The sequence below is a fragment of the Larus michahellis genome, chromosome 4, assembly GCF_964199755.1.
Source record: "Larus michahellis chromosome 4, bLarMic1.1, whole genome shotgun sequence".
Lineage (NCBI taxonomy): Eukaryota > Metazoa > Chordata > Aves > Charadriiformes > Laridae > Larus > Larus michahellis.
This window is the reverse complement of record NC_133899.1, coordinates 90731875-90745190: the sequence shown is the minus strand read 5'-3', so window position 1 is coordinate 90745190 and position 13316 is coordinate 90731875. Positions and strand designations below refer to the sequence as shown.

At 44.7% G+C, this 13316-nt stretch overlaps 1 protein-coding gene across 1 annotated transcript; it reads left to right on the top strand.

Moving 5' to 3' along the window:
- Nucleotides 1-2689: 2689 nt before the first annotated feature.
- FGF3 (fibroblast growth factor 3) lies at nucleotides 2690-10078 on the top strand. The gene is made up of 3 exons (XM_074582478.1): nucleotides 2690-3630; nucleotides 5666-5769; nucleotides 9052-10078. The coding sequence occupies exons 1-3, from the start codon at nucleotides 3372-3374 to the stop codon at nucleotides 9382-9384; spliced, it is 696 nt and encodes a 231-aa protein (XP_074438579.1). The 5' UTR covers nucleotides 2690-3371; the 3' UTR covers nucleotides 9385-10078.
- Nucleotides 10079-13316: the final 3238 nt, after the last annotated feature.

Below are 13316 nucleotides of genomic sequence, written 5' to 3'. Positions count from 1 at the left end.
GGTTTTTTTTCCGTGTTTACATTTATGCAAGACTTAAATAGAAATACGCGTAGCTTCGTCACAAAGATCTTAGACGTACATATCCGAATACACGGTCCTTCTCCGGGGGTAATCAGTTAAGAATACAAGTGCTTTGTGTGCTTACAGCGTGCACGCTGTAGGGATAAACACATCTGTCTCAAATACTCACTTTTACCCAATGACTTGCCAGGAGAAATGCCGGTTTTATGGCTTAGAAAGGAGGCTTAGAAATATTCCGTTAGTAAGATCAGGCATAAAGAATAATAGATACCTAACATGTTCCATTTAAAAATCGCACATTTCGAGCGAATTAATAGATCATTATCGGTTGTAATTCTAATTTAGTTACATATGGTCTAGAGCCTATTCTCCCTTCCACATTAAGTAACAGACTCAAACTGCTCTCTGGTTATTACTTTGGGGCTACAAGGAGCTTTGGGGCATAATTAAAAATATTTCCAGAAAGAATCGGTAGACCACATCTGACGTCCCACCCCCTGTTAGAATTAGACCACATCAAAGGGACCCTTTTTGTTTTCAAAAATGGTCACCAGACAACTTAAAATATACAAGAGTGGGCTTATGTTTTATTGTATAGATGTCTGACTAGAGCAAAACGACTTAAGGTTGCTTGCTATTCGGTGTTGTACCAAGCGAGACAAGGTAGCTACACCCCTTTGATATTTCCGTGGAGGTCGTTTTCATTTCATTTGAAAGGGAACCATTAATGATAGACCTATAAGTGTTCCCCTCCCTAATAAGTAGAATACACATCGCTTGGGAAGCCTGTCTGTGTCAGATGCCCAGGGCGGAAAGATTTGTAGATGATGGTGCTAATTATGAAAATGTGATCAAGATGGAAGCAATTTGAGCAAAAGTCATTAACGTGTTACTCTTCCACCCACTAGTCTTTTTGGTTTATTATTGCGGCGGGAGGCGGGGAGGGGGGGCAGGAGGAGGAGCTTGCGGGATTGGTTTTTTTTGGTTTTTTTTTTTCAGAGCACTAAAGAAAAATACCCTGCAAATCCCAAATTATAAAATGTCAGCAGCACATGTACAGGGCGATGCACTAGGCTCGGGACGACCTGAGATTTACTCGGGAAGAGATCGCTATAATTACTGAAAGTAATTATGTTTTATCTCGCCCTCGCGCTGTGCTGGTGAGGGCATCTTTCAGGAGACTCGTGGCATGTCCAGTTTTCTCCTACCACTTTTGTCTCGTCAGAGGTTACCAGTCCGTAGGACACGGTTTGCGGTGCATCCCCGAAAGGAAGGTTTTTCAGAGGGGTTCTTGGTTTAGGAGGGACTGAAGGATTTGGCCCGCAAGCGACGGTCCCCCCCTTGCCCCGCATACACTCCAAGGTTGTGGCCCTGCGTATTTGTGTTTTCATATTTTTACGTGCATACAGTGCTTTAGCTATTTTAATTTCCAGTCGTTTACTTTTACTGAATATACTGGAACTACATGACTGCCTGGAAGTGGCATTGCAGAAGAACAGCAATAAAGAATTAATTGTACAAACATTTATCATCCCCAGATCAAACTCTCCTTGTGAGGCTAGGGCTTAACTTGTGGAGAAGAAAAGGGGGAGGGAGGGGTGGTAATGGCGGAGAGGGGTGCTTGTGGGTTTTTTATGTGTTTCCTTTTATTCCAGACGACTATATAATGAAAAGCCTTTTAGCCTTGGAGAACTACTAAATATTAAGCACAGCTTAAAATAGGGAGTAGTTTTCGAGATCGTTTCGCCCTCCTTTTAGGAAAAGGTCGTATCCCTTCCCTTATTTTCCCACTAGTAAAAGCTTCCTTCCTCTTTTTTTTTTTTTCCCTAAGATCTTTTTAGCGTGTAAGAAAATCCTCTTGCTCTACATAGGAATGTCTTTAAAAATATTTTATAGACCTCTTCTTGCTCACCGATTCTGGAAAAAATTTATATTGATCAAGGTCAAACGCTTGAATTCTGACGTGACTCACTTCAAAGGTGTATTTGTGTGCCCTTCGAGCACATTAATACTAATTATCTCTCAAACACTTCCCCAAAACTCCTACTGCCTGTTTCAGATGCAAATCTAATTAACGAGCTGCCTTTGAGTAGCACACAGGGACAGCGTAATTCACTGAGTTGTTGAACCTTTTGCCTTCTTTTATATTATTTATAGGTAGCTCCATCATATTTTGAAAGCGTAGGCAGCGGTGTGAAGCTACATGGTAGCGAGTGCAGATCTGCTGGAGACTTACCAGGCACCAGAGAGGAGGAGAAAAAGGATTAGCTCCAACTTCTTGCAAATGCATTCAGGGACGTATGGAATAACACTCGCTGGGCCCTACTTTGTCTAAGTTAATTTAGAAATTACTAAATCTCGAAAGACCTAGCTAAATAATGCGTATTATTTGTAACCGTGAACTCATTGATTTAGTAATAACTGTTTGCTTTCGACAAAAGGGACATGGGGGGGGGCACGCTGAAGAAACCCTGACCCCTGAGTGAAAGCCATTAAAACGTGCTTGTCCCCTTCCGAGAAGCCAGGACCCGCACCCCCTTTTCTTACGCTTCTGCGTTTAACACGCACATTTTCAAAAACCACCTCCCGAAGATGTTCGCTTCGAGCATCACACCCCTCCCGCGCCCCCCGCCCCCGCTCCCTCCCTCCCCTCCCCGGCTGCGGCGGGCGGGCCCCGGGCTGAGCAGGGGGTGGCGGTGCCCAGCGGAGGGTCCGCGGCTACACCGCGCCTCTCCGCGGGGCCGGCGGGCGGCAGCGGGGAGGGCGGCGGCCGCAGCTCCCCCCCCCCCGCCTCCCCGTGCGGGGGTGTGCGGTGTGTCGGGGAGAGATGCTGTGTAATTTTATCCACGCTGCACTCTGGGAGTTCACACGAGACTGATACCTTTTGCCTCCTCTGCTTTGTATCAATTGGTCGCAGATCAGGCTATTGTTGCAGGAAGCTGCTTTTATTTCTATGCTCCGTCGATCAACTGTTTTCCCCACAGCCTCTTGCCGAAATTCAGTGGGTGTCTCTCTCTCCCTCTCTCTCTTTCTCCTCCTGCCTCTCATGCTTGCCGTCTGTCTAGCTGGAAACCCAAGGAGAAGGCTGATCACGGCAGCTCCATCTAATCCAAACAGCTGGGACTCTTCGGTGGCCTTTGCCGATGTCTATTGATTTAAGTAAATCTGAGACAGATAAAAGGGACAGATCGAGGCTGATAAAAACTTGCCGATGCTTCACGGCTCGAAGCAGTGTGTGCTCTGCAACTTTGGAGTGCTGCTAGCAAGACGGCTTTAATGGGACCCCTGGTGTCATTCGCTCCAAGCCTCCATCTCCCCCGCAAACTAAGCGCTGCGGCCATCATGCCACAATGGTTATAATTTGGATCTTGTTCCTGAGTTTGTTGCAGGAGCCGTGGTCCCCAGGGCGGGCCGCGGGGGTGGCCGAGGCCGCCGGAGCCTCCCCGAGCGACCCCCGGCCGCGGCGGGATGCGGGGGGCCGCGGCGGCGTCTACGAGCACCTCGGGGGAGCGCCCAGGCGCAGGAAACTCTACTGTGCCACCAAGTACCATCTCCAGATCCACCCCAACGGCAAGATCAACGGCACCCTGGAGAAAAACAGCGTCTTCAGTGAGTACCGGGCACACCTTTCCCATCCCGCTTCCCCCGGGCCGGGGCGTGGGGAGGGGGTCTCTCCCCCGGACCAATGGCGTCCTGCTCCAGCATCACCGGGCAGGCGACCGGGGGTGCTGGGACGGTGCCGGACGGGGCGGCGGCGAAGCCGCTCCCGCCTCTCCTCCTGCCCGCCGCTGCCCGGCGGCTGGGGCTCCTCGGGAAGAACGGGGGGCACCCCCAGCTGCCGGGGCTTTCGCCCCTTCCCTTCGTCGGGCTCGACGGGACCTCGCCTCGGTGTTTCGGAAGCCGCCGCGCTGGCTCCGCCAGACCCTGCAGCTCCCTTTCCGCGCCCTCGCACCCTCTGGCTCCCGCTCCATCCCCGGGGGCCCCCGGCGGGGGACCCCCGAGCTGACCCGGCCGGCGGCGGAGGTGCTCGGTCCTCGCGGGGCAGAGCGAGACCCCCAGACCCCAGCTCCTTTCCAAGCTCCCCCCGACGGAGAGCGGGAAGGTGCTCCTTCCCTGCGCACCCCGCCCGACCTGTCGCTTGCCCTCGCTCCTCCGGGGGCTGCCCACGCCAGTCCTGCCCCGGCCCGGCCCGCTGGGCAACGGATGGCCTCACACCTCCCCGGGCCCGAGTCCCGGTGCCCTCCTCGACGAGCCGCAGGCTGCCCTCGCCTCCCTCGTCCCGCCCCAGCTTGTCTCCCGCAGGGGACTTGAGCTTCCACGGGCTAAATCACATCTGTCCCCTTTGACATGTGCCGGGGATCGGCAGTAATTAAGATGAAACGGGATATGTCGGGAACGAGGGGGTTTGTGCGCGGGCGGCAGAAGGGGGGAGAGCGGGGCTCAGCGCCGTCGCTGCCGCCCCGGGGGGAGCCCCGGGCGCCCCCGCACCCAGACCGGCCCTGGCCGCGGGCACAGCCCGGCCTCCGCCCCGGCCCCGCCACCCCAGGAAGCATAAATCCCGGCTGGTGATGGCACACAGAGATAGGGAGACCTCAGGGATCTGTCTGAAGTCCATAAAGGAAAACCACTATTTCCTAGAGGAAAACCCCCTCGCTATCAAAGCCTGGAGGAGGCATCCTTTAGCAGCGAACCGGTGCCTGATTCAAAACAGCTGTACCAAAACCACCCCCACTCCCCCAGGCCGGCAATCCAGCCCTGCAAAGGGGACAGGCCCCTGGCTCAGCTTCATCATTGCCGAAAGGCAGCAATGGGTTTGGGTGCAAGGGTCACCTCTCACCTCCAAACACTTATAGAAAGTACCAAGCCATCAGGCCACAGCTGGACAGCTGAGAGCAGAGTTTGAGCGAGCCAGCTAGAGAGCCCTGCACATACAACACAACATCTCCCGAACCATTTGTGCCTCCATCAGCATCATGGCACTTTCAGCTGGACGTAAACATTTTGGCAAGTATTGCACCAGCCTCGCCTGTGACACTCTTCTTGTGTTTGAGACCCCATCTTCGACGGCCTGAAAATCTCCTCCCTTTTAATTTGGCTCAGACAGTCATATTGTCGTTGTCTGGAGGGCTACATTGACCTCCTAAATGACAGGTTCCTTTCATGATTGTATACATGGCTCTAAAATGCAGCCAACTCACCCTGTTTTACCCTCTGGAGATCTCAGCGAGGGCTTTGTCCTGAAATGGACAGCTTTGTGACTGGTTTCAATAAGTCAAGAGCTCTTGTGTTCCTAAGCATTAAACAGGATTTAAACTTTTTTATATACATATAGGATTAAGTGAGCCTCTAGTTCACTGTCAGATCTTTTTCATTTTTGAAAGAGTTCAATCTCAATCAGACATCTAGGGATTTATTGTGAAGCTTGTCTCAAACAATCCCACATCGTTGTTGTTCATTGTTTTATGCTGTTTCAAATAATAGTCTTGTTTCATTCGCATGATTGTACTGTGATTTTGGTGTGAGCTAGTGATAGCTGTGAAATCATACTCTGCAGGTAAGCAGTCATTCAAATGTATCTCAAAAAATTGCACATGATGGGATGATGGGGGGTAACAACATAACTCATAATTGTTTCTGTTTCTAGGTATTCTTGAAATAACTGCTGTTGATGTTGGAATCGTTGCCATCAAGGGCTTGTTCTCTGGCAGATACCTGGCCATGAACAAAAGGGGCAGACTTTATGCATCAGTAAGTTTCACTTAAGACTGACATATGCCTGTCATTTCCTAACAGGAGAACAGGTCCAGTGAGGAGCACTGATTTCTTATAAATAAACATTTATAGAGAAAAGAGTAATGTTATAACAGATTTCTGTCTGGAATTGTTACAGGCAACCCATCAGTATATTTTTAAAAGTGGAAAGAAGCTGTGTTCTTGCTTTCTTATTGCCTGTACAGCCAAAGGCAGAAGAATGTATTTGGCAAAGGTATTTCACATGGCCAAAGTCCTGGGCAATTTGGTACACTGATAAAGACCTCAGAAGCCAGCCTTTGCAGAGCAGAACGTCCATCTCTAGTCAAAATTATCCATATTTATATTTGGTGGGGATCTTGGACACTAGCAGGGGATATACATGTCAGATAAAGAATATTCAGAAGTAATTGAGCATCTCTGTTACAGGAAAGCAGGCTACTGATGGGAGTTTCTTTGCATAGAGCATTTGGTTGGTCAGTGAAAGAATTTACAGGTACTAAAAGGTAGGGCTATTGCAAGGAAAGGAGTACAAGAAGGTGCAAAAGTATAAAGGTGAAAATAAACCTTATTCTATTCTTTGAATCATTTTTTCCTGATCTTTGAAGTTAGGTCTGTGCTCTACTGACATTAGTGGGAGCCTTGCCTTTTCAGCCCAGCCAATATTTTCCCTCGGTGAATAAAATACTTTAGCTTAGACTTCTTCACATTCAGGGACATACTAAGGCTTATTTATCAGTGTGTATACTATACAATTTATCCACGTACTTGAATTTCTTCCATTGTCTTTGATTACACCCCTAGCAATCTTGCGATCTCTTACTGTGTAACAGCCAAACTGTGCAGTTTCTTCAGGAATCCTGTGGTATGGAAACAGATTTGAAGAGAGTAAAATATGGCTATGTGAAATTTGCTTCCTCCAACTAGTCATTATATGTAATTCTGTTGATTTGAACGGCATGGTATATCCTCCAGCAATGTGAGCTTTTTCCATGTGAATGTAACCGAGGTAACACAATCAACTCCGTTGTCTCCCTGGTTTAATGTATTTTACTCCACCTTTTCAAGAATGTTCTGATAGTGTTTACGACCCAGCTTCTGTCTCGTGTGATGCACACTGATTAAAGGGCCTGTGTGTAAGGATGATGGTTCTTTGCTGGTGCAGAGAAGCAGATCGCAAACAATTTTGTCAAACGAAAACGCAGCTGAAGTGGAATGAAGCCATACTAGCTCTGCTATGCCAGAGTTAAGACTGGCCACTTCTATGCTTCCAGTTAATATTCTGATTAAAATGGGCTTCTCTTTCAATGGAGCTACTCCATCAGCTCAGAGACAGCGTTTGCCCCAAAGAAATTAATGGGAAGGATGAATTTTCAAGTTCTTTCATATCTTTCTCTCTTTCTTGTTCAAAATAGGTATGCCTTTCCTCCAGATTAATTAAACTGAATTAAAATAAGACTAAACAAATTCTGAACAAAATCCTCCTCTCCTAGAGTGGAGAAAAGCCTAGAGCAGGATAGCCCACGGAGTGGTTTTCTCCTGGACTTCCCTTTCTACTATGAGAAGCATCACGCCATCCTGAAGTGTGTTCAACTGTCGCGTGCCAAGGAACATCAGCCATGAAAGATTTCTGTATAACTAGAAAATATAAATTTTGCTGTTCCAGCTCAAGTTTGAAAGAGACTGTTTCAGACTTGCGTTTCAGAGCTGGAGGGACAATCCAGGAAAAGCTATTCCATGCCAGCTTTTTTCACAGAAGCAGCAAAGGCTGAGGGCTCAGCTCAGGAGCAACTTCCTGGCTTCGCTTGCCTAGAAAAAACTGACCAACAACTTTATTGAAGTTACTGTGCCAGGAATCTGTGCAAGGCCCCTATTTCAAATAAGACTGGCTTCTTTGGGGATAATTATGCAGGGAGCATTTTATGAAACAGGGTTGGAATAACTCCATTATTCCTTGTACTACCAATTTTCCCATGTCGATAAAATGAGTTTGTTGAGTCTGCAGAGTTCCTTTGTGTCCTTGGCAGATTGCGATAATCCTCTAGGTTTATCCTCTGAGACAATCTCTCTACAGCCAGAACTGAGGCAGGCAGCGGGACAAATCTACCTACATATGGTAGTTGCGTGGGCTCCAGCACCACAGCATATGAAAACCTTGTCCTTGCAAGGAAGGGCACTTCCGTTTTACAGCTGTGAAGCTGAGACATGTGGAGTCTTTTAAAATCTTGTTAAATGCCTATCAGCATTTCTGGTGAGCGAACAGCATTAAAGACATGTTGTTAATGGAGCCTATAGCTTTTCTGGCCCCAGCCTGGCTACCCGTGCCCTTTCCACGTCTTCCACAGAGGCAACACTAAATAAAAATCCTCTGTAAAGACCATGGTAGCAGTTCCCCTCTGCCTCTGTGCTCTACGCATGTTAGGTACTGGAGGTTTAATCACACAGGTACAGCAAAGATGATTTCGTAATCAAGAAAAGATGTACAGTGTGGGAGGTCCTTCGTTTGCACTTTTTCTCCTGCTCCCAGGGAGGAGGAGGGAGTTACTCTTGCCAGGCTTTTGCACACTGGTTTCTTTCAGTTGAGGACCAGATGAAAAGGAGCAAATTTAGGCAGATCATGTAAAATGTGAGCACCCAGGATGGGTGTGTATTCTCCCCTACCGTTTGTGATAAAGGACCAGCCTAGCATTGTGGAGGAACACGCCGGTGGGCAGGGTGGACTTGGATTTTGTTGTGCTGAAGCAAAGAAAGACACTTCATCAAGGTGCTGTTTACTGCTCAAATAGCTGTAACAAACTGGAGGCAGGTGTATCTAACTAATAATATACCAATTAAAGAGCCACATTTTACATTAAACCATAGTATTTTACCTTTTTAATAGATATCAAAGGTTGATAGGCAGCAATTAAATCACCTGTCATATTTAGATCTGTAAGCACAAAAAAAAGAAATTTAGAGCTGAAGAATCAGCCAAGCTATTCATTCCTATTCACCTATCACTTTTTGTTTGCAAATTGTTTTTTGGCCTCTTTCTGTCTCTGACCCACGGAGTATGCTCACACTGCTGACAGCACCTTGTTGCACAGCAGTTCAGGCTCAGCACTTCTCTTCTTCTCACCTTTTGTAGCACCAGTCTGAGTTCTTCTTGCCACATGTGTTGCTGCCCTTATCATAAAAATGAGTAGAGTCTTGCTTAAGACTTCAGTCCAATCTTATTGAGGTAGAAGAGAGCTATTGCCCATATGGTCTTTCTTAAATTTTGTTATGTTTGCTTTACAGGAAAATTATAATGCAGAGTGTGAGTTTGTGGAGAGGATCCACGAATTGGGTTACAACACCTACGCATCCCGTCTCTACCGGACTGTACCTAACAGAGCCGGGACCAAGCGCAAAGCCAGTGCGGAGAGACTCTGGTATGTCTCAATCAATGGGAAAGGACGACCCAGAAGGGGCTTTAAAACTCGCAGGACACAGAAATCGTCTCTCTTTCTGCCCAGAGTTTTGGATAACAAAGACCATGAAATGGTCCGACTGTTCCACACAAACGTGAAATATCGAGAGAGTCTTCTGAAGCCCCTGAGCAAGAACCAGCGAAGAAGGAGAGGACGCTGATGGGGATGGGGGGAGCTTGTGTGGGGGCTGGAAGTGACTGAGAGTCTTCAAAATACTAGTAAAAAAACTAACAGCTGTGGTTGTATGACAGGCATTAACATGGACATTTTTTATACACTGTATAATATAATTGAAAGTCACATCACTTACTTTTAGCTATTGTAGAATTATTATCGGTGGTAAAAGAGATGTGAGATAAACTAAGGCACATTCAAATGTAAATTAGTTGGATGTAATAATTTTGTCAATGACTTTCACATTTTCTTTTCTAAAAAAAAAGAAAAAAATTCATTACTAGTATTTTCATTCTAACTTGCCATAGGGTATTATCTCAGTGACCCTGTCCTCCCAGGGCATATGAATATTTTACACTTACCAATTTTGTGTCCACAGAGAAGGTATCGCACCTTCATGGCTCTTTTGGCAGTTCCTCATAAAAAGCTACATTCCTATTTTTATGGAATACAGGAGTTAGAAAACTGGTTTATTTTTTAACTTACATATATTTATATTTATTTTATGATCAGCCAGTATCAACTATTCTTTTTCCAAGACTGTCCAAGAAAAGCAAAATTGTAAGCTACTTCAAACATTTCAAGACTTACACATTACTAGATTATTCTTGAATTTGTTTAATTAAAAACCCAAGACACCTGACCTTGTTATTCAAATAAATGAATGTCGGTAAAGTGGCATTTGCATTCACCAAGCTTTAGCAATATCTACCTGTTTACCAATTGATGAATCCGCTCCTAAAATAGGACACAAATATGATGTGAAATCTCAGTTTATGGTGTGGACTGAACTTGCAATATAGAAAATTCAGCGTTGGGGATGAGAACCTTTATCAGGTGCTTTTGCATACCTAAGTTTTCTACAGGAAGCCCTTGTTCTAGGTTAAATATGTTTTTACTGTTTAGGGGGGAAAATAACAGTCACATTGGGCATACAAAAACTGTAGTGACTTGCTAACTTAAGGTGTCTACCGTGTTCTGATTTTCCTTTCTTTTCAAATGCTTGTTATTTTCACAAGGTAGTCCTAAACTGAAAGCTGCAAATCCAGACGGTGATTAACGAACTTGAGTTTTGGTTCAATCCATATAAAAATATATTTCTATAAATTTTCCTACTCTGATTCTGGAAGTTAACTTTTACAAAGTTGAGGGAAGTCCACATCACAAGTTTAATTTTGAGCAAGGGGTTAAGTTTCAAAAATCTCTCTTGACATCCAGGAGTTGTAGAGCAGCACAAAGATTTAGATGTGCTTGACAAGCACAAATAATGGTCATTTCAATGAGATTTGGCCTTGTGCTCTTTACTTCCTAGAATTAATCCCTGATACAGCACAGCTTGAGGAAAGAGAGACCGCACTGAAATAAACATTCAATCTGAATTTAACAAAAGATCTGTACGTTAAATATGACATTATATAGAAATAGACAGGTGCAAATCCCATTCCTGGTCATATTAACACAAGGTCTTCTTGTGGCCTACCTACTAATTAACAGCATGATCATTTAAAACTAGCTAGTGAAAATCTTCCATCACTAAGGGGTGAATTCTCTAAGAGAGAGAAGTAAAATGAGGCCGTAGAATGAGTTTATTAAGCCTAGTAGTTATAGGTTTAGCACTGCTTACATCCCTATAAAGGTAAAAAAAGGAAGGTGTCTTTATACCAAAAAGTGTGCTCCATTCCTTCCACCTTTGTATCTTTTCTGTTATGTTCTAACAAAGAAGGAAAACTGTGTTTGAATAAGAAGGTCAAAATTCTTTGATCTCTGCTTTCGTTTATACTGAAATATTGTAAAAAGACACTTACATGATGTACATTAAATAATGCAATGTGGTGCACACAGATTAGACCTAGGTTTAAAAAAGGGTACAGAACCACATGAACCACATGAACTACATGAACCACATTCCCAAATTTTCTTGCTTTTACACAATAACTGAAAATAGTGATGTTTTTTTCACAGAAGTAATCAGGCAGTATCGTGTCAGGAGCCACTGAAAAAGCTGTGCAAAGAAGAAACGTAGAGACTGAAAAAGAAACAGAAGAATTCAGATTTTCTCTTTTGTTTACTCTCCTGCAAAACACACAAGGTCCAAACAACTGCAGAATTCCAGGTGTCTTTCGAAAGTTGGTTGTATCAGTGAAGAAAATGAAGTTTTGCATCCTGGGCATGAGGGGTGTTTTGGGGACACACTGTTGGCTACGCCAGCTACCCTAGCTCAGATCTGCATTTCCCTTCAGGCTACTGGTGGGGGCCGAACAATTTGACTGGGCAGGAAAGAGAGGAGTGTAAGGAGTCCTCACAGCTCTCAAGCTTCAAGAACAAAATGCAAGGGAAGGAAAGTGTCAGTAAGCCCAACTGGCAGGGAAAGATTACCTACAGCTGAAGATTAAGAGCTGGGTTTCCCCATGTCTAATTTCTGGGCCATATTTATTTCGGCAGCTTTCAGATCTACTTCACCTCAACTTGTAAGAAAAACAAGATCCATTCTCAGCTTTCTCTCCCCTAAATATTGTTGTTGGAAAGCTAATGACTAATGACATCAGGTATTTTTGTTACAATCCTGATTGTCTAAAGAAACTCCAGTTTCTCATGACGCAAAGATGGCATCTTCACGCCAGCTCCAAGTCCGTTTCCTATCAAACATTTAGTCTTTACTCTTAGCTTTTCTCCAGGGCAAGTGCTTGTGTTCTGTCTCTGTTTTTATCAAATTTTCCTCCCATTCTTTTCTCCTTCTACTTTTTTCCAGACGGCCAAACTGCCTGCCATAATGCAATAGAAGGTAATTGCTATAGGTGATATAGGAATATCATTAATGACAAAACACCTTCTTACTCCCGTCTGTTTTGAGCTGTATTGCATGCTGCTTGTAGGAGTATTGTTTTAACCACCTTCCCATAGGAAATGGCAATGAAGTTTAGCTTAACACATGAACTGTATCCTTATTTCAGTTTTCATCCCAACAAAGTCTAAAATACTGACACTGAAAAAAAAAGGAGGGGGGAGACAAGAGAAAAAAAAAATTAACTAATTGGACGCAATGGCATTTTAACTACTGTAGGTAAGTGATGATTTTCACATCAACCTAAAACAATTTTACTGGCATTCTTAGAATTTTTCTTTGCTCAGTCTCATTGCAGCATTCAAAGGAGATGGCTTTGGGATTTGTCTTTTTTTTTATCTTTTAAGAAATATTAATGTTCCTGTTGAAATACTTTTCATTACAGACATTCATTACTTAATATTCTTTTAGCAACCTTGAATTCCACCGTTCCCAGATACTGACAGGCTGAAATCCTATTCATGATAATTATCCCAGTTGTATCCTCTATCCCATTTTATTTATTTGGACCAGAACTTAAAGGATACCGTACAACAGGCGGTAGATTTGAGTTACTGCTACTTTCTCTTTAGGATTATAAAGACAAGACGTGTCTCCTCTTTTGAAAGTTTCTTGAGTGACTTTATTCCCTTCCATCGTACAGGGTATTATCAGACTTTTTGCCTTTTTTTTTTTTTTTTTGATGAAGATGTAATCTTTACTCATTTCGTATTGTAGAGTTTCTGCAAATTTCACATACTCCAGAAGTTCACTGGCATCCTTAAATTCAACACAAAATAGAGATCATAGAAAGGGTCATTCAGGGAAGCCAGACCTGGTAAAGAGCTCGTTTGGTGCAGCCTTTTGGTTCTATACCAGGTCAATTTTCAATTGTTTTGGTTCAGAGTCCATTTCAGGGGCACCATCAGCATTTGGTGGTTACGTTGGTGTTACCACGTAGTGCAGACCCACGGCAACAGATCTGCAGAGCAAAACCTTTGGTGCCAAGTACCCGGTGTCCACAGCATGCACATTTTGGGAGTGGGTGGGAGGGTTCCTCTGGATGACATCCAGTCTGGCCTTATGGACTGGAAGCC

Excerpts from the sequence above, each read along its gene's own strand:
- FGF3 (XM_074582478.1), top strand. The coding sequence starts at position 3,372 with ATGGTTATAATTTGGATCTTGTTCCTGAGTTTGTTGCAGGAGCCGTGG. Across the intron at positions 3,631-5,665 it reads GGAGAAAAACAGCGTCTTCA|GTATTCTTGAAATAACTGCT; the intron begins GTGAGTACCGGG and ends TTCTGTTTCTAG. Across the intron at positions 5,770-9,051 it reads GGGGCAGACTTTATGCATCA|GAAAATTATAATGCAGAGTG; the intron begins GTAAGTTTCACT and ends TTTGCTTTACAG.